General features: G+C 31.8%; 4 protein-coding genes and 5 pseudogenes across 5 annotated transcripts; 3 read left to right on the forward strand and 6 right to left on the reverse strand.

The window, feature by feature from the left end:
- Positions 1-996: 996 nt before the first annotated feature.
- Positions 997-1,528, forward strand: LOC104718791 (uncharacterized). The gene has a single exon (XM_010436596.3). The coding sequence runs from the start codon at positions 1,097-1,099 to the stop codon at positions 1,367-1,369; it is 273 nt and encodes a 90-aa protein (XP_010434898.1). The 5' UTR covers positions 997-1,096; the 3' UTR covers positions 1,370-1,528.
- Positions 1,529-4,748: 3,220 nt separating this feature from the next.
- On the forward strand, positions 4,749-5,561 carry LOC104718792 (uncharacterized). Its single transcript, XM_010436597.3, has one exon. The coding sequence runs from the start codon at positions 4,847-4,849 to the stop codon at positions 5,255-5,257; it is 411 nt and encodes a 136-aa protein (XP_010434899.1). The 5' UTR covers positions 4,749-4,846; the 3' UTR covers positions 5,258-5,561.
- Positions 5,562-6,230: 669 nt separating this feature from the next.
- On the forward strand, positions 6,231-9,376 carry LOC104718793 (putative pectinesterase/pectinesterase inhibitor 43). Its single transcript, XM_010436598.2, has 4 exons — positions 6,231-7,251; positions 7,484-8,201; positions 8,367-8,751; positions 8,843-9,376. The coding sequence occupies exons 1-4, from the start codon at positions 6,580-6,582 to the stop codon at positions 9,141-9,143; spliced, it is 2,076 nt and encodes a 691-aa protein (XP_010434900.1). The 5' UTR covers positions 6,231-6,579; the 3' UTR covers positions 9,144-9,376.
- A 2,741-nt stretch (positions 9,377-12,117) lies between these two features.
- LOC147936043 (RING-H2 finger protein ATL17 pseudogene) lies at positions 12,118-12,822 on the reverse strand (annotated as a pseudogene).
- Positions 12,823-13,909: 1,087 nt separating this feature from the next.
- On the reverse strand, positions 13,910-14,717 carry LOC104720330 (RING-H2 finger protein ATL2 pseudogene; annotated as a pseudogene).
- Positions 14,718-16,519: 1,802 nt separating this feature from the next.
- On the reverse strand, positions 16,520-17,281 carry LOC104720331 (RING-H2 finger protein ATL2 pseudogene; annotated as a pseudogene).
- Positions 17,282-17,597: 316 nt separating this feature from the next.
- On the reverse strand, positions 17,598-19,134 carry LOC147936044 (RING-H2 finger protein ATL17 pseudogene; annotated as a pseudogene).
- A 1,046-nt stretch (positions 19,135-20,180) lies between these two features.
- On the reverse strand, positions 20,181-20,955 carry LOC147936045 (RING-H2 finger protein ATL17 pseudogene; annotated as a pseudogene). The gene has a single exon (XR_015568040.1). The product of XR_015568040.1 is annotated as an RING-H2 finger protein ATL17 pseudogene (transcript).
- A 3,774-nt stretch (positions 20,956-24,729) lies between these two features.
- On the reverse strand, positions 24,730-26,859 carry LOC104718794 (uncharacterized). Its single transcript, XM_010436599.2, has 2 exons — positions 26,555-26,859; positions 24,730-25,924 (listed from the first exon to the last, which is right to left on the reverse strand). Exons 1-2 carry the CDS (start codon positions 26,796-26,798, stop codon positions 24,852-24,854), a joined length of 1,317 nt encoding a protein of 438 aa, XP_010434901.1. The 5' UTR covers positions 26,799-26,859; the 3' UTR covers positions 24,730-24,851.
- Positions 26,860-26,875: the final 16 nt, after the last annotated feature.

Consider the following 26,875-nt stretch of genomic DNA (forward strand, 5'->3'; position numbering starts at 1 on the left):
AAGGTTTTTTTTTCTGTTGAACATTGATTGCTTTAAGCACAAATTGGTGGGTTCTGTATATATAAAATAGATTTTTTTTTTGGAAAAAAAAGATATTAGATTTTTTAAAAGTAGGCAAATAGTGTTTTTCTATTTGACAGACTTTGATTTTCTTCGGTTTGTATGACTGTATGAGACGTAGTTCACACCGAAATGATGTAATTATTTACTGCTGACAAGTGACAACATATGGAATAAAACTATTAAGTATAGGGCGATGGTCTTCACAATTGAGTTCAAATATTGAATTTGATGCTAACTACATGCATATTTATTGATTTTTATAATAAGTAACATTTTTTTTGGTTAACAATTTTATAAAATTAACTCAGAACTGAAATGTTTTACAGTTTTTGTGTTTAAACAAAATTGAAATACGATTGTTTTTGTTTTTTGTTTGTTTACTCAAAAATTGAAATACAATTCTGAATTTTTTGTCTGTTTACTCAAAATTGAAATATTAAAAATTATTTTTTGTTAAACGAAAAACAAAAAAAATGTTATAATCCATTTTCTGAAATGGTTAAACAAAAAAAAACTGTATAAAATTATATTACTCAGAATTGGTTCGTTAAACTGTGTTACAATATTTTAATAACCACTTCAGAAAAAGATTATAATATGACTATATGAGTATCTAATATATGGAATGAAATGATTTGTCCAAGAAAAAAGAAAAAAAGGATCGGGCTGACTGTCAAACCGTTCATGACCTTTGTGAGGGAATAATAAATTTGATTCCATGTTTGAGATGATACACGTATCATATTTTCAACAAGGAATATATCAGACTTTGAACTTTATATTAAATAGAATAAAACAAAATGAAGAGGAGTGTTCATATGGAAATATACAAGTGGATAATTCTTAATCACAATTTCACTAAATAAAGTAAGAAAAGCTATTTGTAAAGGAGTATGGGCATTGGGACGATTTGCACATGCTATATAAATGATTAAAGAGATATCTATCCCAAATCACACACTAGAACGAAAGACACAAAGATAACACACTAAAACAAAACACCTTTAAAGTTTCTTCGCTTCTTTCAGCTTCGATGGCAATGGCTCAAAATGATAAGAATAGATGGGTCGCTCAAAAGGGCTTTGAAATGCTCGATACGTACCTTCCTTATCTATTCCCACCTGAGTCAAATATAAGAGAACCTGTTGTTTCTTACCCGGAGCATATTCAATCCTTTGGCGGTGCCCGTCCTTTTGTTGGCAATCCCAACCGGTCTGAGAGGCAGAAAGGACGGGCTATTACCTGCGACGAGGCGGTCAGACTCTATGGAGGGGTGCTTGTAAAGGAATTTCGTAATCGTAAATAAGCGGTATAAACTTACAAGTTATGTTTGAAGATGCATGGTGAGTTTGTAAATAAGTGTGGTAATCTTTATTTCTGCTTTAGAAAAAAAGTGCAGACCAACACATATGCTAAAGCTTATTGTAACGGTTTTGAGTTAGAATAAGCTTTAGATCACGAACAAGTGTTTGTGTCTGTTATAGAAGTACTATATGTTGAAGCTTGTATAATGTAAACATATGTGTCTTGACTCTTTGTAAAAATATGTACGTGTCTTGAATCTTTGGTAAAAATAAATAAGCATGTATCAAAAGACTTGAATAAGCATGACATATATGCACCAAGCTGGCCTAATATTTTTAGAGACGTCAAGCAGACAAAAAATATTCGACCCTTTTTGGAGGTAATTTCTATATATATATATATATATATATATATACTAGAGGAATTCCCTATTAAAGAAATATACCTCTTTTATGTTTTAAGACATTTTAATAATGAAATTTGACGCAATTATTCATATATATATATAATATTAACAGAAATAAAAAATAAAGGGTAATGAAAGCAAAAATAAGTCGATGCTGCAAAAAGTAATATATTAAATATTAATGTATTGTGGTCTTGTGGAACCATGAATATAGAGAATTAATTATTTATTCCAATGTGTTGCAATTTTAATTGATCGAGTTCTGTAAGTGCCATAAATCGCTGCATTTTTGTGTGGCTCCAATGCGTGTAATCTACTACTTCCTTTCAGGCCGGCTCGCATATGCATAAAGTTTAATTTATTTTAACATAAATCTAAGAAGTTGTCTTCGTAGATGACTAGGATGGATCAAATGCATTTTTTTTTTTTTTAGATTCACAAATCTCGACTTATATAGTCAAATCTGTGTGTTAATACAGAGTGAAATCGAATTTCGATGTAAAAGCTGCAAAGTTAGACATTACAACGGTTTGGTTAGAGGCAATTCCTCTGATTGATTTGGTTAAAGGCAATTCCAACAAAGTAACAACTCTATTTTACAAGAAAAAAATATATTTATATTCAAAGACAATTTACTTTTAATTATCTATAATAAAAAAAACGTTTCTTGATCCACTACGGGTGATCGATGATGAATTGATGATATATATTCAAACAATTCCGGTTAAACATATAAGTCTATAATCTAATTTGGGGGTCCAAAAAAAAAAAAAAAAATTTGGGGGTCCGGAAAACATCTATAAGGATGAACATGTAACTTTATATAAACAAACCCTGTAAAATTGCTTGTAACCAAGCTTCTAAAATAAAGTGATCACCTTTCTTCTTTTAAATAATTATACATGAAATAATTATTTATATATTCGACGAGTAATATAAGAAATGTTTATGAGGGTTTGAGACGGTTTAAGACTGGACCGATGTGCTGATTCGCATATCTGGTCAATCTGGAAACGTCAAAGAGAATTGATGTGAGAGATGACTTTACTCCTTTGGGTGCGGAGATCATTTCGATTGTTGTATCGGTTTAGTTTCTAATTTCAGTGGGGAGTGGTTACTCATGAGGCTTTCCTTTTACTTAAAACTAGGTAACAATCCGCTAATGCGATATAAAATAATTATTAAATGTTTTTACGTAATTTGTATTCACAAAATTTATTATATGTATCGGTACTTGAAATCTAAAATTCAATTGTGTAGTATATAATAATTAAAATTTAATCCGTGAGAATTATTGTAATATAAATCTTGTATTATCATATCATATGAACAAAGAGTTTTTAAAATTTATCTTAAAGATTTATGAAAATGTAATTAAAGGATATAATTAAGTTAGAAAGAGAATAAAAAAAAAATTTAGGGGTTAATTGTATTTTTGGAAAAATACAATGGTATATAAATGTAAATATTATAAAAAACTGATAACAAATAAAGGAAATAGTGTCCAGAATTCTGTGAATGCGACACATTGACATTTTGTGTGAGAATGTTTCTCTTTTAATATATAAGAGATTAAATATCAAATCTGTCGATTCTCAAAGATGATACTCTAGGCTATTCATATGTTTGAATTAGAAAAGAGCATTTATCAGGTATTCGTAATTAGCTCTATATCAGAGGATATAAAAAGGGTTATAAGTGCGGAGAAATATTGCATCCGAAAGCTTTTTTTTTTTTTGTTTTGACAACAGCGTGCATCCGAAAGCTTTGGAGACTACAGTTAAATATATATAAATTGATATTTGATAAATTAATAGTTATTATAAATTAAAAAATATTTTAGTTTCTATATTATTTTTAGTTTATAATGATTTTACTGTATCTTTTCAAATAAAAAATTCTAGACTAAATTAATGTATCCGTACTAAATTAATATACAAGTACCTATACAAAAAATTGAAACTTGCATGGTGACCAATATAAACAAACGTAAATGATGTGACCGACACCATAACCAGAAGCCTAAAAAATCATACACCTTCGTTTACTTGCAATTTTAGAAAAAAAAATGATGAAAAAATGATAAATGATCAGTTTTTACTTAAAAGAAATGATTTGGTGAGAACGTTGAAAGAAAAGCTTTGTCACTATATTATCTTGGAATGAAAGATGTTACGACAAAAAATGAAAGTCAAGAATTAAGCAAATCTCTTTGTAGCCCTAATATAATTGCTTAATTAACTAACTTTCTGTGTCTGTTTTTTTAATCTCATGATTAACATATTAGAAGCCGATGTTTGATATTTGATTCTAGAAGTCCATATTTTATTTCTAAGCTCTCTTTTATACTTTGAGATTTTTAACGTTCTAAGTTAACTTGCAAGCCTATATTATATAATTTGATTAATCTCTGTGACACTAAACTATATATGGTCTTTTATCCTAAATAAATATCCATGATTTATATCAAAAATAGATGCCATAGGCGACCGCTTCTTTTTCTCTCACGTCCGCACGACTCTGACCATAACGATATTGTCTCTCGATTCAACCTGACATTTCTAGTGAATTTTATCCTAACTAATCTGCATATATATTTTTGATATAAATATATGGGAATGAAAGGAACTGATAGGGCAGACCGTCAAACCGCCCATGGCTTTTGACGAAGATACATTACACATTATTGAGGGAATAATGATTATTTAAATTCTTTGATATGAATAATTATTTAAAGTTGATACCATCTTTTGTGATGCTTACACGTATCGATCGATATTATTCACAAGGAATATATCAGAACTTACAACTTCATATTAAATACTGGATACAATAAAAGAAAACGAGTGTTTTCTTACCAAAAAATAAAAAATTAAACGAGTGTTCATAAGAAACTACAAGTCTACAAGTGGATAGAAAAGTAACGATATGATCTTGTTATAAAGAATATACTGGTTCTATATAAACGGCATTGGCCTTCTTCTCCTTATCAACTAAAAACCCAAAGAAACGAGGATAATACACTAATTACAAAACTTCTCTCTTCTCTTCTTTGTGCTTCAGTGGTAATTAATGGCTCAAAACGATAGGAATACAAGGATTGCTCAAAAGGCTTTTGAAATGATTGATAAGGTGTATGGTAAGTCCCCTAAACAAACCACTAAACCATATGATCCTAAAGACGATTCCCCTTCTCGTTTTAGCCAAAATGCTTACAAATATAGTGGTCCAAAAGTTTATACCGTAAAAGAGGCGACTAGTACTAGTATTAGTTGTAGTCGAGCTATGTATATGTACTCACCTGAGTCAACTATGAAAGAACCTGTTGTCTCTCACCCCACTGCTAATATTCAATACTTCGGTGGTGCCCGTCCTTTTGTTGGCAATCCCGACCAGTTTGAGAGGCCGAAAGGAAGAGTTATTAACTGCGACGAGGCTGCCCAACTCTATGGAGGGGTGCTTATAAAGCAATTTCGTAAATAAGCGGTGTAAACCTCAAGTTATGTTGAAGATGCATGGTGAGTTTGTAAGTAAGTGTGATAATTTTTATCTCTGCTTTGGAATGTGCAGACCGACACAGTTGCTAAAGCTTGCTGTAACGGGTTTGACTTGGAATAAGCTTTTGATCACAACCAAGTGTGTGTGTGTGTGTCTGTTATGTATTTAGAAATAGTTTATGTTGAAGCTTATGTAATGTAAAATGTAATCGTGCCATGTATACATATGTGTAATGTGTCTCTACTTTTTGTAAGCATTAATAAGAAAGTATTAAAAAAAGCTTAAACAAGCTCCAAAGAGACTTATAATATTTGACCTTTTTGTAAGAGCATCTCCAATGGTCCTCTATTTTTTTCTTCTACAATAGATGTGAATTTTACTTCAATCCACTTTTATTTTCATTTCTAAAATAGAGATTGCTATTTTTTCCTCTATTTATAGAGGAACTCTATTTATAGAGGAACTCTATTTTAGATATGAGAATAGAGGTGGTTGGAGTAAAACTCACATCTATTATAAAGATCTCTATTATAGAGAAAAAAAATAGGAAAAACCATTGGAGATGGTATAAGGGAATATCTAAACATTTTTTTTGCTAAAAATATTTTTTAAATATTAGTGTATATATACATAAACGAAATATTTTTAAATATTAGTGTATATATACATAAACGAAATATTTTTATTAATGTTTTAAGACCTTTTAACAAAATACTTTGAAACATTTTAATTTTAAACAAAAAAATATTGATAAAATTATATATACAATCCGATAGTAATAAAACAAAGAATGACAGCAAAAGATAAAATGGTGAACATAGCAACAATGCAACATATAAAATGTATTGTGGAACCTCAAAATAGTAATATAGTCAATAATCATTTTTCCTATTTGTTTAGCAAATTAAGAAAGAATCTGCTATATAAGTTGATTAAGTTCTTGTAAAATGGATCCTATAAACCGTTGTATTTTACTATTTTTTTTGTATGGTTCCAACATAGAGCCGCTCTATGATTCGAAGTTGGAACCATACAAAATAATATGTTTTCATGATTAAGTTCTTTGACTGTTGGAGACGTAAAATTCTATAAACCGTTGCTTTAATTTTCCCGCAAGTAAAGCAAAAACCACTGGAAACAAATTTCAAATCTCTTTGAGAATCTAATTACTGCCTCATGTTTTTTTAACGGTAAATATGTAACTTTCCTTCCTTCTTCCACATATAAGTAGGACTTGGAAACCAACTCAGATTTGGCAATTGATATTCTAAAAAATCCCAAAAAAAATCTCCGGGAAAAAAGAAAGAATGTGTAATGGATGGAATTATTCAAACAAGATGAAGAAGTATGTCGTGTTAGGCGTCGCGGTTCTCATTATAGCAACGGTCATTTGTGTTGAGGCCGATGATGGCAGCATCCCGAGTAGAAAAACAGAAGAGATTCACCGTGAAAGCAAGCTGGTGATAACAAAGACTGCAGTAAGTATTATATGTGCCTCCACCGATTACAAAGAAGATTGCACATCGAGTCTCGCAACTGTGAGGTCGCCTGATCCCCGAAGTCTAATAAGAGGTGCGTTCGACCTTGCTATCTTGTCGATTCGAAGTGGAATCGACAGGGGGTTGATTGATCTAAAGAAAAGAGCGGATGCGGATATGCACACAAGGGAGGCGCTTAATACTTGTCGAGAGCTAATGGATGATGCAATTGATGATCTTCGAAAAACAAGGGATAGATTTAGGGGATTTTTGTTCACTAGATTGCCAGACTTCGTTGAGGATCTTTGTGTGTGGCTTAGCGGATCAATCACATACCAACAGACGTGCATTGATGGATTTGAAGGGATCGATAGCGAAGCGGCCATGATGATGGAGAGAGTCCTGAGGAAAGGGCAGCATCTCACTAGCAATGGATTAGCGATTGCCTCAAATCTTGATAATTTATTGAAGGCTTTCCGTATTCCAATTCCATTTCTTGGGGTACGTACATTCACGTCACACTTTATCATAACAACCTTTATTTCCAATATCATTCTTTTAGTTCAATGGTTTTTTTTCGGTTACATTTTATTTTTAATAAATAAAAACTTTGAATAAAAAAAATATATATATAGAGTTGGGTTTTATAACTTTTATAGTGAAACTTTCTTTTAACTTATTTTTCCTACGAATGTGTTATACTGATACACACTGGATTTTATGTCTCCAACAGTCAAGGGGCAGACTCGGCATTTTGGGTTCGCGTTCTTCGCATGACGAATCGTTGGGTTCTTCCCAAGATCCGCCTCCAAGTTTGGATTCTGAAAATACTCCAGCAACAATGGACTCTTCTGAGAATCCACCATCAAATAACAGACCGTTAGATTCTTCCGAGACTCGGCCGTTGGAATCTTCCCAAACTTCTCCTCAAAAATCGACATCATCCGAGAATCAACCATTGGCTACTTCCGAGGTTCCTTCTCAAAAATCAACTTCTACCGAGAGTCTACCATTAGGTCCTCCTCAAAATTCAGATTCTTCCTTAATTCGACCGTTGGATCCTCTTCGAAAACTAAATCACCTTAGAAAATTTGATTCTTCAAACGATCGACACTTATCAGAGGAAGGAGAGTTCCCACCGTGGGTGACACTTCATTCGCGGAGGCTTCTTGCACGTAGACCTAGTAATAGTATCAGAGCGAACGTTGTTGTTGCAAAGGATGGGAGTGGTAAGTTCAAGACAATCGCACAAGCATTGGCAATGGTACCAATGAAAAACAAAAGGAAGTTTGTGATTCACATAAAGCAAGGTGTCTACAAGGAAAAAGTAGAGGTAACCAAAAAAATGCTTAACGTCATGTTTGTCGGAGACGGACCAACAAAGACGATTATCACTGGAGACATTGCCTTCTTACCAAACCGAGTTGGCACCTTCCGCACTGCCACCGTTGGTAAATTATATAGATTTAACATTTTACATAGGTGTTAATATAATTTATCTATTATTGATCTAATCTAAACTATCAAAAATGTTTATAAACTTTCGTTTTAAATATAATCCGTAGTAAGTAGGTGAATGGGTTGATTCTTATATAACTTTTTGATGGTGTTTGAAGCGGTGAATGGGGACTATTTCATGGCAAAGGACATAGGGTTCGAGAACACGGCAGGAGCAGCACGCCATCAAGCTGTCGCACTTCGAGTTTCGGCGGATTTTGCCCTGTTCTTCAACTGTCATATGAATGGTTACCAAGACACGCTTTACGTCCATACCCATCGTCAATTCTACCGTGACTGCCGCATCTCAGGGACCATTGATTTCGTCTTTGGTGATGCTAAGGCAGTTTTTCAGAACTGCGTATTTGTCATCCGCCGTCCCATGGATAACCAACAATGTATCGTCACAGCCCAAGGACGAAAAGACCGGCGTGAGACGACTGGAATTGTTATCCACAATAGTCGTATAATCGGTGATGCGTCATATCTTCCCGTCAAAGCCAAGTAACTATTATTAATATTTAGTCAAGTACTTTAACCATATATGATTTTAATTAAAGAACCGTTGTTTATATGGACCTATATGTATATACAGGAACAGAGCATTTTTGGGACGGCCATGGAAAGAGTATTCGAGGACAATCATAATGAACACAGAGATTGATGATGTGATAGACCCAGAAGGTTGGTTGAAATGGAACGAGACGTTTGCACTCAACACGTTGTACTACACTGAGTACCGTAACAGAGGTCGTGGTTCCGGTCAAGCTCGCCGGGTTAAGTGGAGAGGTATCCGACGGATCTCTCCTAGAGCCGCAAGGGAGTTCGCTCCAGGGAATTTCCTACGTGGCAACACATGGATCCCACAAACGCGTATACCGTACAATGCTAACTGAGCATACATGTCATTATATCATCTCACTCTTTCTTATGGTAAAGTGGTTTGTGTAATTGTGTTTGGTAGTGTATATATATAAATCTGGAGAAACAAGATTTCTATATAGTATTTTTGGTGGGAAAGTATATAATATAGGTGACAAAAACATAGTGCTTTTTATATTTGTATTTATTGAAAATGTTTTTTTTTTAATTTTATTAATTATTCGATGCTACAAATCAAAGGATAAAATTAAACTGTGTGAATCTTTCACGTGTGGTGTTTCGACGTAGACACGATAGATCTAGAAAATAATGTTTAGGCGACTGAAAATTCGGAATTTTATTGTAAACCATTAGATTGACCAAACCCTAACGTTCGTTGATCAAAGTCTATCACAAACAAAAAACGTTTGGTTAAACTTATTTTTTCTTTTCTAAGCGCAAACTCTGTTTCTTTCTTATTTTATTAATCAAGCACAATTATAACTAACACTTTTATATAGAAAGTTCTACTACTAAAGAAAAGTGTTATCTACTCGCTTGGATGGACCTATTCACATGAAAAGGGGTCAGATGAACTCCCCAAATTTCAAAAATTTCTTGTTTGTCATGAGAAAAATAATTTGAATTCATCAAAAAAACATTATTATGCTTATCTGGATAAAATACCATCCTTGGTCCATTATTGCTTAGGATATACTAACTGATTACTACTATTTCATGTAGATAGAACTATGCATTATTATCATGTATGATTGTATAAATACTTTCTGTGCGATATTTATGTTTGCACAAAAAATTAAATGGGTCATTTACTCAAATGTCTCTTATAGAGAGTTGTACTAGAGAAGAGAGAGAAAAGTGCATATTTTAGAAATATATCCTATAAAGTGACTATTTTACAAATTATTGAATGAAAATATCTAAATTTCTAATTAAGAAAAGTAGAAAGTTTTGGTTAGAAATTTTAAGAATATGCATTTTTTAGCTTTGTGAGATAGAGTGTTTGTGCGAGAAAGTATAAGATAAAAACAAATAAAAAGACCAATATACCCATGACCATGTATCATAAAACATAAAAAGATAGTGTTATTTGTGATCTCAGTTTTAGATGAAATAAGAGATGAAATATGACATAAAAAAAATCCAATGTACGATATCTATCTTCTAGAAATTTTGTGTGTGTGGTACCTGATTTTAAGGTACTCGATCAAAAAGCTAATGTTTCATGGTCCACTTAAATTAAGATAATTCTTCAAATAAATTTTATTTTCAAATTTAGCACACTAAAATTCTAAAAACAGATTAAACCCTAAATTCTAGATACTAAAACCATACTCCTCAAATTATATATTAAGTGTAAAATAGAAAACCCAAATATTTTTTTTTTTTGGTTAAAACCCAAACCTAAAAAAATATTTCAAAAAATTATTTTAAAATATTGTAATGTGTCAAATAACACTATTTTGGTGTACCATTTAGGTTTGATATATCATCTGGGTTAAAGGTACCATCTGGGTTTAGTATACAATCAATGTTTGGTGTACCATCTGGTTTTAGTGTACAATAGGTTTGATGTACAATATGCCTCTGGTGTACCATCTGGGTCTGATGTACCATTTAATTCTAGTATAACATCTACGTTTAGTGTACCATCTGGGGCTAGTGTACTATGTGACTCTAGTGTATCTTCTGGTTCTAGTGTACCATATGAGTTTGGTGTGCCATTTGGGTTTACTGTACCATTTGGGTTTTGTTTACAATTCAAGTTTGGTGTACCAAATTCAATTTTTAAAATTAATTCCTAAACTCTAAATACTAACCTTCAAAACAATATCCTAAATATAAATTAGAGAACCCAAACATTAAAAAAAATCTAAATATTAATTTAAAAATTGTAACGTGTGAAATACTTTTATTTTGGTGTATCATCTGGGTTGGTTGTACAATTTGGTTTTAGTGTACTATCTGGTTTTTGTGTACCATTTGGGTTTGGTGTACCATCTAATTAAATTTTCAAAATTAAACCCTACACTCTAAATATTAAACTCTACCCTTTCAAAACTATATGCTAAATGTAAAATATAGAACCCAAACCTAAAAAAATTCTAAAAATTTATTTAAAATATTGTAGTGTGTCAAATAATGTTATTTTGGTGTACCATTTAGGTTTGGTATACAATATGAGTTTGGTGTACCATCTAGGTTGGGATGTACCAAATTAGTTTAGTGTATCATCTGAGATTGATGTACCATCTAGGATAAATAAATAAAATTCTACATCCATTAAAATAATTTTTTGTGTTTTTGATATTTTTGGAAATAAAACTTATGTGGCTTTTTAAAAATAATAATTAAAATGTGTTATTTTAGGAAAAACTTAATTGTAGTATTTTGAGAAATTTCTATAATTATTTTGTATAAATTAATAACAAAATCAAGATAAAAAGTTAATGAGGAAAAGAAGAAAAAGAAAGAAAAAATGTATGATTGTATAAATACTTTTTTGTGGGATATTTATGTTTACACAAAACGTTAAATGGGTAATTTACTAAAACGTCTCTCTAATAGAGAGTTGTATTAGAGAAGAGAGATAAAAGTGCTAATTTTACAAATATATTTTATAAAGTGTCTAGTTTACAAATTATTCTATGAAAAAGTGTCTATTTTCTAATTAAATCTAGAAAGTTATACTACTACTACTAGATACAAGTTTTATCTACTCGCTTAGGCTGGACCGGACATATTCACATGAAAGGGGGGGTCAGTTGACCTCTCTAAATTTCAAAAATTTCTTTTTTGTTATGAGAAAAAAAATTGGATTCATCAAAAAAAAATTGTTCTGCTTGACATGAGTAAAATATCATCCTAGGTCCGTTATTGCGCTTAGGAGATACTAATTGATTACTACTAATTTATGTAGATAGAACCATGCATTATCACAAATGTACACGACACATTGAAAAATGTGTTGACAAGCAAAACAAACGTTTAATGCGTCAAAACTAGATCTCGTAACTAGAGTAATCAATATGTTTTAGAAGAAATCGAAAAAGTATTTTCTTTTACTTGCATGCATCTTAAACTCTTAAAAGTCTAATAAACGAAGGAAAAAAACATACATAAATTGAGACCATTAATACACGTACACGTGGCAGTCAAAATAAACACACGTTCAAGAAATTAGGTAGTGAACTTCGATCTTCACTGGGAGATCGCAACTTCCTCCCCCATTGATTTAACTCATCCGACAAAAGGCTCCACGAGTGATCGGCAGAGAGGACAAGTGGAATGAGAATGAAACCACATATCAGTACAGTCAATGTGAAACGTATGGTTGCAGTTTGGCAAAACGCAACATGTTTCTTTATCCTCGATCTCCGAAAGGCAAACCCTACATTCCATAGCAGTTTGTGCGGTTGTGGCGAAGAATGTGAATTCAAGAAAAGATTTGATGACGGAAGGGTTAAGGCCACTGTGAATGGTTGTGGTGGTGAGTATGATGTTGCTGTTTATGAAAAAACTCATATATAGGATCCGAACCGGTACTGGATATGCTCATTGGATTCGGGTTGCAAAAACTCATTGTTTTGGATTTGATGTTGTGAGTGTTGGGTTAATGAAGAGAACTGAAGGAAGATGATGGTGGTTTATGGCGAGTGAGAGAGAGGGAGAGGGTGTTTTACTTCATGTTTTTTAAAGACACAAACGTTGACTTACTTTACTCTTTTTGTGCATGTTTGATTGATTTTTTTTCGGATGCTACATTCTAGAAGACCTTAACTAAGTTTTGGGTTTTAAAATTTTAATTATAATATCATTTTTTATATAAGTTTCAATTAATTTTAAAACTAAAATATAAAATAAAATATACATAATCCATCATTTAGTTGTTGATTGATAAAAAGAAAGCTTGAGGTTCAAGGCTTTAATGATTAGGTACATCATAATAATTAAGGTTGTCAAAATTAATAGTTCAAAAATTTTATGTCTTTGTTGACAAAAATCATCATCTATATATAGATATTATTTCTTTTGTAACAATCGTAACTGAAATTTGATACATAAATGAATATCTAAGTAAATTCACACTGATTTTAGTAGACACCTGGAGCGCATGCCCGACACCTAAAATTCTCTCACACCAAAAAAAAAAAGCTAAGAGTTGACAATAGAAAAGAATACAAAACAAGAAGAGATTAGGTGTAAAGCAAGCACCATGGCGGTTTTAGGTGTAAAATCCGGAACGCATGCCCTTCATATAAACTTTTCTCTCACCACCAATGAATATCTATGATGCATAGTTATCAAAAGAGAGATTATTTTGGTTTGTTTTACTTTGCTTAGATTTTTAATAAAACTTATATCAAAAAACTTTGTTACTATTAATCTAATAATATGAGGAAAAGTTGGAAAGAAGGATAAATATTTAAACATTTGTATATCTATGAATTTTACGAGTAAATGTCAACTATTCCTAAACTACCCCTTATATATATTAGATTTTTAAAAATAAATCAAAGGAAATTAACAACAATGATGAAAAATAGACGAGGATACTTATAATGTCATAAATATGTTTTTTAATTGTTTTAATGGATAAAATTTGATGGAGATACTAATTGATTACTACTAATCAACCAAAAAAACTCCTTGTAGATAGAACCATGAATTATCACTTCTATACACGAGACATTGAAAAATGTGTTGACAAGCAAAGCAAACGCTTAATGCGTCAAAACTAGATCTTGTAACTAGAGTAATTAATATGTTTTAGAAGAAATCGAGAAAGTATTTTCTTTTATTTGCATGCATCTGAAACTCCTAAAAAGTCTAATAAACTTTAAAAAAATAAAGAACATACATAAATTGATACCATTGATATATATATGGCAATCACAATAAACACACGTTCAATAAATAAGGTCGCGAACTTTGGTCCTCACCGGGAGACCGAGACTTCCTCTGCCATCGATTTAACTCCTCTGGCGAAAGGCTCCACGAGTGATCGGCAGAGAGGACATGTGGAATGAGAATGAAACCACATATCAATACAGTCAATGTGAAACGTATGGTTGCATTTTGGCAAAACCCGACATGTTTCGTTATCCTCAAGCTCCGAAAGGCAAACCCTACATTCCATAGAGGTTTCTGCGGTTGCGGCAGAGAATGTGAATTCAGGAAGAGATTTGATGACAGAAGGGTTAAGGCCACCGTGAGTGGTGACGACGGCGTTGGTGGAAGGGTCGGCGACGTGACGACTAAGATTGGAGCGGCGAGAGTAATGGTGAAGAAAGATCATAAAAAGAAAGATGAATAAGATTATGATTGTGGCGGTGAGTATGATTTTACTGTTTATGACAAAACTCATAGGATCTGAATCGGTACTGGATGTGCTCACTAGATTCGGGTTGCGAAAACTCATTGTTTTGGGTTTGGAGTTTGGAGTGTTGGGTAAATGAAGAGAAGTAAAGGAAGATTATGGTGGTGTTATGGAGAGAGAGAGAGAGAGAGAGAGAGAGGGGGTGCTTTACTTCACGTTTTTTTAAGGCACCAACTTTGGCTTCTACTGGTAACCATTAGAAGAACAAAAGGAAAATGAATAAAAAGAACAATGAGAAACGGAATAAACAATTTTTGAGGAATGAAAGGAAAAGATGCAGAGAAAGAACAAAATAATAACTGGTAACCAAATAATAACAATATTTTTAAAAATATATTAAATATTAAATAAATCAGTCAATAAAATACTAATACTACTTTTAATGTATATAAAATAAATTTTACATTTGATTTTAAAATGAAATATAATTTAAAATATTTTTAGTTTTTATTTACGGTATACACATTTTTTAATTTTATTTTACTATTCATACAATTTTCAAATAAAGCTTTCAAATTAATTTAATATGAAATTTTGTATAAAGTATATTTTTCTGCCAATACACTGTGAAAAATATGAATATTATTGTATTCTAAAATTAAAATATTATTAATAAACATAATTTTTTATTTATTTTAAAATAAAAAAACGAAATTTAATATTAATTCTTTTTTTTGTTCTATTTGTTCCTTATCAATTTTGGGGAGGAACATTTTTGGTCTAGTGTTCCTCATTTTATGAGGAATGTAGAAGAATGATGATGAAATAATATTCTTTGTAAATGGTAAAAATTTTGAGGAATGAAGAGGAATATCATATTCTTCCTCATTCTTTTCCTAAATTTTGGTTACTAGTTGGAGCCTTTGATTTACTTCACTCATTTTGTGCATGTTTGATTGAATTTTTTTTTGAGGATGCTACATTCTAGAAGACCCTAATTAAGTTTTGGATTTTAAACTTTTAAATATAATATCATTTTTTATATAAGTTTCAATTAATTTTAAAACTAAAAATATAAAATAAAATATACATAATCCATCATTTTAGTTGTTGATTGATAAAAAGAAAGCTTGAGGTTCAAGGCTTTAATGTTTAGGTACATCATAATAATTAGGGTTGTCAAAATTAATAGTTCAAATTTTTTTTATCTCTATGTTGACAAAAATCATTATCTATATATGAATATTATTTATTTTGTAACAGTCGTAACTGAAATTTGATACATAAATGAACATCTAAGTAAATTCACACTTATTTTAGTAAGACATCGGGAGCGCATGCCCGAGACCTAAACTTCTGTCACACAAAAAAAAAAAGCTAAGAGTTGACAATGGAAAAGAATACATAACAAGAAGAGATTAGGTGCAAACACATGCACCTTGGCGCTTTTAGATGTAAAATCTGGAGCGCATGCCCTTCACATAAACTTCTCTTGCACCAACAAATGAATATCTCTGATGCATAATTCTCAAAAGAAAGATTAGTTTTGTTTTTTTTACTTTGCTTAGATTTCTAATAAAACTTATATCCAAAAAACTTTGTTACTCTTAATCTAATAATTTGAGGATAGTTTGGAAATAAGGAGAAATATTTAAACATTTGTCTATCTATGCATTTTACGAAAAAATGTCAACTATTCCTAAAATACCTCTTATATATATTAGATTTTTAAAAATAAATCAAAAGAAATTAACAACAATGATGAAAAATAGACGAGGATACTTATAATGTCATAAATATGTTTTTTTAATCGTTTTGATGGATAAAATTTGATAGAGATACTAATTGATTACTAATAATCAATCGAAAAATCCATTCGAGTGCTATCTACTTGTTTAGGAGATACTAATTGATTAATACTAATCAACCAAAAAAAATTCTTGTAGATAGAACCATGAATTATCACTTCTGTACAAGAGACATTGAAAAATGTGTTGACAAGCAAAGCAAACGCTTAATGCGTCAAAACTAGATCTCGTAAGTAGAGTAATTAATATGTTTTAGAAGAAATCGAGAAAATATTTTCTTTTACTTGCATGGATCTTAAACTCCTAAAAAGTCTAATAAACTGAGAAAAAAAGAAAGAACATACATAAATTTATACCATTGATATACTTCCACATGTAAGTCACAATAAACACACATTCAACAAATGAGGTCGTGACCTTAGGTCCTCACCAGGAGACCGAGACTTCCTCTGCCATCGATTTAACTCCTCCGCCGAAAGGCTCCACGAGTGATCGGCAGAGAGAACAAGTGGAATGAGAATGAAACCACAAATCAATAAAGTCAATGTGAAACGTATGGTTGCAGTTTGGCAAAACCCGACATGTTTCGTTATCCTCGAGCTCCGAGAGGCAAACCCTACATTCCATAGCGGTTTGTGCAGTTGCGGCGGAGAATGTGAATTCAGGAAGAGATTTGATGACGGTAGGGTTAAGGCCACAATGAATGGTGACTATGGCAGTGGTGGAAGGGTCGGCGACGTGACGACTGAGATTGGAGCGGCGAGAGTTACGGTGAAGAAAGATCATAAAAAGGACAATGAATAAGATTATGATTGTGGCAGTGAGTATGATTTTGTTGTTTATGACAAAACTCATAGGATCTGAATCGGTACTGGATGTGCTCACTGGATTCGGGTTGCGAAAACTCATTGTTTTGGGTTTGGGGTTTGGATTGTTGGGTGAATGAAGAGAAGTAAAGGAAGATGATGGTGGTTTTATGGCGAATTAGAGAGAGAGAGAGAGTGGGTGCTTTACTTCAAGTTTTTTAAAGACACAAACGTTGACCTACTTGACTCATTTTGTGCATGTTTGATTGATTTTCTTTCGAGGATGTTACATTCTAGAAGACCCTAATTAAGCTTTGGGTTTTAAAATTTTAATTATAACATCATTTTTTACATAAGTTTCAATAAATTTTAAAACTGAAAATAGAAAATAAAATATACGTAATCCATAATTTAGTTGTTGATTGATAAAAAGAAAGCTTGAGGTTCAAGACTTTAATGTTTAGGTGCATCATAATAATTAGGGTTGTCAAAATTAATAGTTCAAAATTTTTATGTCTATGTTGACAAAAATCATTATCTATACATGGATATTATTTATTTTGTCACAGCCTTAACTGAAATTTGATACATAAATGAACACCTAAATAAATTCACATTGATATTAGTAAGACACCCGGAGCGCATGCCCGACACCTAAATTTTTCTCACAACAAAAAAAAAGGTAAGAGTTGACAGTAGAAAAAACTACAAAACAAGAAGAGATTAGGTGCAAAGCATACACCTTGGCGCTTTAAGGTGTAAAATCTGGAGAGCATGCCCTTCACATAAAATTTTTTCGCACCAACAAATGAATATCTATGATGCATAATTATCAAAATAGAGATTAGTTTGATTTGTTTTACTTCGCTTAGATTTCTAGTAAAACTTTTACATCAAAAAACTTTGTTACTATTAATATAATAATTTGAGGAAAATTTGGAAATAAAGATAAATATTTAAACACTAATCTATCTATGCATTTTACGAATAAATGTCAACTATTCCTGAACTACCCCTTATATATATTAGATTTTAAAAAATAAATTAAAGGAAATTAACAGCAATGATGAAAAATGGACGAGGATACTTATAATGTCATAAATATGTTTTTTTAATCGTTTTGATGGATAAAATTTGATGGAGATACTAATTAATTACTACTAATCAATCGAAAAAATCCATACAAGTGCTATCTACTTGTTTAGGAGATACTAATTGATTACTACTAATCAACCAAAAAAAATCCTTGTAGATAGAACCATGAATTATCACTTTTGTACAAGAGACATTGAAAAATGTGTTGGCAAGCAAAGCAAACTCTTAATGCGTCAAAACTAGATTTTGTAACTAGAGTAATTAATATGTTTTAGAAGAAATCGAGAAAGTACTTTCTTTTACTTGCATGCATCTTAAACTCCTAAAAAGTCTAATAAACTGAGAAAAAGAAAGAACATACATAAATTTGTACCATTGATATACGTCCACGTGGCAGTCACAATAAAGACACATTCAACAAATCTGGTCGTGAACTTCGGTCTTCACCGGGAGACTGTGACTTCCTCTGCCATCGATTTAACTCCTCCGACGAAAGGCTCCACAAATGATCGGAAAAGAGGACAAGTGGAATGAGAATGAAACCACATATCAATATATTCAATATGAAACGAATGGTTGCAGTTTGGCAAAACCCGACATCTTTCATTATCCTCAAGCTTCGAGAGGCAAACCCTACATTCCATAGCGGTTTGTGCGGTTGCGGCGGAGAATGTAAATTCAGGAAGAGATTTGATGACGGAAGGGTTAAGGCCACTGTGAATGGTTGTGGTGGTGAGTATGATGTTGCTGTTTATGAAAAAACTCATATATAGGATCCGAATCGGTACTGGATGTGCTCATTGGATTCGGGTTGCAAAAACTCATTGTTTTGGATTTGATGTTGTGAGTGTTGGGTTAATGAAGAGAACTGAAGGAAGATGATGGTGGTTTATGGCGAGTGAGAGAGAGGGAGAGGGTGTTTTACTTCATGTTTTTTTAAGACACAAACGTTGACTTACTTTACTCTTTTTGTGCATGTTTGATTGATTTTTTTTCGGATGCTACATTCTAGAAGACCTTAACTAAGTTTTGGGTTTTAAAATTTTAATTATAATATCATTTTTTATATAAGTTTCAATTAATTTTAAAACTAAAATATAAAATAAAATATACATAATCCATCATTTAGTTGTTGATTGATAAAAAGAAAGCTTGAGGTTCAAGGCTTTAATGATTAGGTACATCATAATAATTAAGGTTGTCAAAATTAATAGTTCAAAAATTTTATGTCTTTGTTGACAAAAATCATCATCTATATATAGATATTATTTCTTTTGTAACAATCATAACTGAAATTTGATACATAAATGAACATCTAAGTAAATTCACACTGATTTTAGTAGACACCTGGAGCGCATGCCCGACACCTAAAATTCTCTCACACCAAAAAAAAAAGCTAAGAGTTGACAATAGAAAAGAATACAAAACAAGAAGAGATTAGGTGTAAAGCAAGCACCATGGCGGTTTTAGGTGTAAAATCCGGAACGCATGCCCTTCATATAAACTTTTCTCTCACCAACCAATGAATATCTATGATGCATAGTTATCAAAAGAGAGATTATTTTGGTTTGTTTTACTTTGCTTAGATTTTTAATAAAACTTATATCAAAAAACTTTGTTACTATTAATCTAATAATATGAGGAAAAGTTGGAAAGAAGGATAAATATTTAAACATTTGTATATCTATGAATTTTACGAGTAAATGTCAACTATTCCTAAACTACCCCTTATATATATTAGATTTTTAAAAATAAATCAAAGGAAATTAACAACAATGATGAAAAATAGACGAGGATACTTATAATGTCATAAATATGTTTTTTAATTGTTTTAATGGATAAAATTTGATGGAGATACTAATTGATTACTACTAATCAACCAAAAAAACTCCTTGTAGATAGAACCATGAATTATCACTTCTATACACGAGACATTGAAAAATGTGTTGACAAGCAAAGCAAACGCTTAATGCGTCAAAACTAGATCTTGTAACTAGAGTAATTAATATGTTTTAGAAGAAATCGAGAAAGTATTTTCTTTTATTTGCATGCATCTGAAACTCCTAAAAAGTCTAATAAACTTTTAAAAAAAAAAAGAACATACATAAATTGATACCATTGATATATATATGGCAATCACAATAAACACACGTTCAATAAATAAGGTCGCGAACTTTGGTCCTCACCGGGAGACCGAGACTTCCTCTGCCATCGATTTAACTCCTCTGGCGAAAGGCTCCACGAGTGATCGGCAGAGAGGACATGTGGAATGAGAATGAAACCACATATCAATACAGTCAATGTGAAACGTATGATTGCATTTTGGCAAAACCCGACATGTTTCGTTATCCTCGAGCTCCGAAAGGCAAACCCTACATTCCATAGAGGTTTCTGCGGTTGCGGCAGAGAATGTGAATTCAGGAAGAGATTTGATGACAGAAGGGTTAAGGCCACCTGGAGTGGTGACGACGGCGTTGGTGGAAGGGTCGGCGACGTGACGACTAAGATTGGAGCGGCGAGAGTAATGGTGAAGAAAGATCATAAAAAGGACGATGAATAAGATTATGATTGTGGCGGTGAGTATGATTTTACTGTTTATGACAAAACTCATAGGATCTGAATCGGTACTGGATGTGCTCACTAGATTCGGGTTGCGAAAACTCATTGTTTTGGGTTTGGAGTTTGGAGTGTTGGGTAAATGAAGAGAAGTAAAGGAAGATTATGGTGGTGTTATGGAGAGAGAGAGAGAGAGAGAGAGAGAGAGGGTGCTTTACTTCACGTTTTTTTAAGGCACCAACTTTGGCTTCTACTGGTAACCATTAGAAGAACAAAAGGAAAATGAATAAAAAGAACAATGAGGAACGGAATAAACAATTTTTGAGGAATGAAAGGAAAAGATACAGAGAAAGAACAAAATAATAACTGGTAACCAAATAATAACAATATTTTTAAAAATATATTAAATATTAAATAAATCAGTCAATAAAATACTAATACTACTTTTAATGTATATAAAATAAATTTTACATTTGATTTTAAAATGAAATATAATTTAAAATATTTTTAGTTTTTATTTACGGTATACACATTTTTTAATTTTATTTTACTATTCATACAATTTTCAAATAAAGCTTTCAAATTAATTTAATATGAAATTTTGTATAAAGTATATTTTTCTGCCAATACACTGTGAAAAATATGAATATTATTGTATTCTAAAATTAAAATATTATTAATAAACATAATTTTTTATTTATTTTAAAATAAAAAACGAAATTTAATATTAATTCTTTTTTTTGTTCTATTTGTTCCTTATCAATTTTGGGGAGGAACATTTTTGGTCTAGTGTTCCTCATTTTATGAGGAATGTAGAAGAATGATGATGAAATAATATTCTTTGTAAATGGTAAAAATTTTGAGGAATGAAGAGGAATATCATATTCTTCCTCATTCTTTTCCTAAATTTTGGTTACTAGTTGGAGCCTTTGATTTACTTCACTCATTTTGTGCATGTTTGATTGAATTTTTTTTTGAGGATGCTACATTCTAGAAGACCCTAATTAAGTTTTGGATTTTAAACTTTTAAATATAATATCATTTTTTATATAAGTTTCAATTAATTTTAAAACTAAAAATATAAAATAAAATATACATAATCCATCATTTTAGTTGTTGATTGATAAAAAGAAAGCTTGAGGTTCAAGGCTTTAATGTTTAGGTACATCATAATAATTAGGGTTGTCAAAATTAATAGTTCAAATTTTTTTTATCTCTATGTTGACAAAAATCATTATCTATATATGAATATTAATTATTTTGTAGCAGTCGTAACTGAAATTTGATACATAAATGAACATCTAAGTAAATTCACACTTATTTTAGTAAGACATCGGGAGCGCATGCCCGAGACCTAAACTTCTGTCACACAAAAAAAAAAAAGCTAAGAGTTGACAATGGAAAAGAATACATAACAAGAAGAGATTAGGTGCAAAACATGCACCTTGGCGCTTTTAGATGTAAAATCTGGAGCGCATGCCCTTCACATTGCACTTGGCGCTTTTAGGTGTAAAATTAGGAGCGCATGCCCATCAAATAAACTTCTCTCGTACCAACAAATGAATATCTCTGATGCATAATTATCAAAAGAGAGATTAGTTTGGTTTGTTTTACTTTGATTAGATTTCTAATAAAACTTATATAAAAAAACTTGGTTAATATTAATCTAATAATTTGAGAAAAATTTTGAAATAAGGATAAATATTTAAAAATTGTCTATCTATGCATTTTATGAATAAATTTCAACTATTCCTAAACTACTCTTGATATTAATTTTTTTTTAAAAAATCAAAGGAAATTAACAATAATTCATATAAAATGATATAAAAGAGATGAGTATACATGTAATGTCATAAATCTGATTTTTTGGTTATCATTTTGGATGGATAAAACTTCATCAACGAAGTTTAGAATATACCTTCTAAAATTTAGAATGTGTATTCTATACACTGTACTTGTTTTACAAAATTTAGATTATGTTTTCTACACACTCTTCATCTTATACAAAAATTTATATGTTATATTTGTTAGATGATGTTTAAAATTCCAATTTTTATGAAATGTGGAATATATATATTCTGTATTTTTCTCTTTGTTTTACAAAAATTAGAATACATTTTCTAACATTTACTCATGTTCTAAAACTGTTAGGAAACATATTCTTATTTTTTCTCTATATTCTATAAAATTTAGAATGAACATTTAATTATTTTAGAATTCTTAAAAACCATAATCATAATGTGGTCATAATCTTGGATTCAATCGGCCATGTTTATTTAGATAACCATTAGTTTCGTCCACAACATGGAATCAGAAAATGATGCTTCATCATATTTGCGTGTTTACCAGCTTTGGAAACTAGTGTATTTGATGTCTAATAAAACTCTTAATTTTCATGGTTCACAAGATTATTCCCCACAAGCTTTTTTTTAAGACATTTTTTTTTGTTTTTTTTGTTCTATGCTTTTTAAGACTTAGCTTTCAATAATAATATATACACATACACACTAAATTTTGTTAAAAATTCAAAATAAGATTCCGTTCTCTTCTTCAATAAGAATGATCAAAATTTTATTTATAGCTATGTTCGTAAAGGTGTCGCTGACAACTTCTTGCAAAAGTACAGAACTAAAGGCAAAAAGTGAATGGAACGATCACAGACTTGGAAACTGAAGATTTCCTCGAAGGTTTAGCATTTTTTCTGGCAAATTGCCTCTAGTTCTCTTTCAGTGATGGAACGATTTGCTTATCGGAGTGTTTGGTGCGATACTCTATGTAAATGCTGTGATTTGGAGGTGGAGGCTATCAATCACGCACTATTTGAGTGTTCCCATTCCCGTCGGATCTGGGATTTATCTTCCGTTGACTTAACTTCTGGGGATTTTCCTTCTGGTTGCATATACACGAATCTAGATTTTATATTTTGGCGGGTGTCATCTCAGGCGAACGATCCGAATATACGTCTTCGTTTACCATGGATTGTGTGGTCAATTTGGAAAGATAGAAATAAAAAGGTTTTTCAGGGATGTGAGGCAGTACCAACCGAGGTTATTAATCAGGCGGACAATGATAGATTGTTATGGGAAGAGGCTAAGTCTTTCTATTTGGCTGCCCTAGATCCCCTGCCTGCGGAGTCTCGGGATCCTTCACCCTGGTGTCAGGTTGATGGTTCTTGGAAAGCGTCAGATCCTCTAGTAGGTTTGGGCTGGTGGTTTTGTAATAGTGAGGATACCACGCAACTACTGGGAGCACGGAGTCAACGTTGCAGTCCTTCCCCTCTACATTCAGAGTTTCAAGTTTTGATTTGGGCGATGGATTTCTTACTGACGGCGGGGGTTGATTGTCAGAGCTTCGAGACGGATTGCGCAGAATTAGTGGCGATGGTGCAGTCTCCTGATGAATGGCCCGCTTTCTCCAACCTTTTGGACGACTTCAACGTACTCCGACCATCCTTCCCATCCTTCCAGCTGTCAAGGATTCCACGGACGTCAAACATACGGGCAGATTGTCTGACTCGTTCTTCGAAATCTTTATCTTCTGAGACTTTTTTTGTAAACTCTTATCCTCCGGTTTGGGCAACCAATCTTGGAGTTATTTTCTAGTTTAATGTTTGGTTGAAAAAAATAATAAATAAATAAAAGAAAAAAGTGAATCATCTCTTTTAATTAATTTTAGCTACTGTTTTGCTTCTTTAATAAAGATCATTCGCTAAAAAACTAGCAATGGTGTTTCATAATCAGCAACATCAAAAGTCATCGCCGGTGGCAGTTTTTTCTTTTCATTTCCCTATGTATTTTACCACCATTGTTATATATTTGTTTGTCACTGAAAGTAATCGCCAACGACGTGTTCCCGAACTTGGCAATACTAAAGTAGATATACTCAAAATATATTAATTAAATATATATATTCTAGATCTAATATGAAGATAAATATATGATAACAAATAAGGCACAATATATACTTTAACAAAGAAAATGTACAAAGTTAGAAGATAATAGTTATTTAAATTAACTATTGTAAAAATAAATCTTTTATTAATATATTTTTTTTTAAATAAGAAATATAATTTTACATGTTTTGTGTTTGAGGTGGAATAAAGTATCAATGATGAGTTTGCTGCAAATTCACTTCAGTTTAATCATTAGCAAGCTCAATCATAGACTCATCCATAAACTTCTTTTTAATGCACCTTACAGAACAAAATATTTCTCCTAAAAAATGCAGTATGGATGAGAATTGACAGCGAGAATCACAAACGTAACAAATTGGTCGAGTTATACGATTGTTAGAGATCACAAAAACTCGTGATGAATCATCCTCATCTTTCGGTTTCATCCATATGAAATCTCCGAGTGTACATTTTATATGAAAAGTGAGGCCACAATGTTCACATAAATAAAACCATTTCCCTGGATCTAGTTCTTCTTCGCATATCTCGCACCAATACCGCTCACTTGTTTTTTCTCCGTAACATAGAAATAGAAAATGATCTTTATCGTTTTTGTGTTTGACCATTTTTGGCAAAATAGAACATTTAATATCTAAAAAATATCCACAGTCTTCACAACTTAATACCATAGTTGCCTTATCTCCACAACCATTACAAATTTTGTCTTCTGTTGAGTAGGTTATGTATAACAAATGAAGCGGATGACTTTCATGAACAGAAGAATCTACAATAGAACCACATCGCACATCCAAAATAATATTACCATCATCACTTTCATAACGAAAACCTTGAAAAACGTATTGACAAGCATTGCAAACAAATATTCCATCATTCCATTTAGGTACTGTGATTAGAGTAATCGACATCTTGTAGAAAGAATCTACCTTTTTCTTTGGGAGAAAAGCACATTTTTTATGAAGGATGTAATCATCACATTTCACGCAACTATAGAACGAGCTAAAAAATATGGGATATAAGCATGCTTTACACCACCTGCATTTATCATTTGTATTGTTTTCCTCATTGAGCTTTAAAGTATGATCTACGTGACTGAAATGCGTTATAGTTCCTTCTTCGGTCGGCTCATATGATTTAACCTCTAAAATATGTTCTGGTATGCCTTCAAGTTCAGTTCCATCCCAAATCCCAAACCTTGTGGCACATCTTAAATGAATAGCAAGATTTGGACATTTCAAACAAGTATAAGCCCCAAATGTCCATATCATCATTTTATGACACACTCCACATTTCCAATCTCCTACATCCAGAAAACTATTATAATATAAACGGTGATCATGACGATTAATCTTTATAACGCGTGGCATATCAATACAATTTTTATGGATCATGAAATTGCAAGGAAGACAAACATATGGATTTGGATTGTCTTCTATTCCACAAGCATTACAAACAAAACTCCGTTGCGGCATAAGAGTGAGTGAATGCTCATGACCCTTAGGATGGACAAGAATAAAAGGTGGTGGACTCTTTGCACAATTGATATCCACGCTAAAATTGCAAATATAACAGTGATAAAACACGTTATAAAGTTTATTTTCACACAAACAACAGTTTTCATTGGTGTAATTCGAAACATGTGTGAGACGTTTAAGGATATGTTTAGGATGACAAGAATAGATAATCTCTGGTGTTGATTCTGCACATTCTTTGTGAAAGTTCAAATCACATAATTTACATGCATAAGGGAACCGGTCATCAAGCAGTCCACATAGATGACAAGTAAATATAATCATCTTTGGAACAAGAGACAAACAATGTTCGTGGGCCTTTAGATCCTCAATCGTTATTATAACTTCTTTTTTCGCACATAACAAATCGATGGAAAAATCACATATTGAACAATAGTAGTACAATTTTGGCAAGTTACCTCTACAAACCTTGCATTCTCCATATACATCTTCATTTTCAGCAACCACCTTGATATGCAAAGAATGTTGGGGATGATAGAGGTTGTTAATCTCTAGGTCGGAATTGGCACACTCTTTGTGAAAGAATACTCCAGAATGAAAGCAACGATAACCATCACTATGGTAATCTTTACCAAGATTGCAACCGTCACATTTTAACCCACGTGTGCGGATTAGTGTATACATTTTGTCGAGTATCTCCATTAATGACAACAATTTCTTTTACTTTTAGTATTGTCTAAATTTTTTTATTTTACAAAGTTCTATAAAAAAACTTCTTG

The sequence above is a fragment of the Camelina sativa genome, chromosome 10, assembly GCF_030686135.1.
Source record: "Camelina sativa cultivar CO46 ecotype springtype chromosome 10, ASM3068613v1".
NCBI lineage: Eukaryota > Viridiplantae > Streptophyta > Magnoliopsida > Brassicales > Brassicaceae > Camelina > Camelina sativa.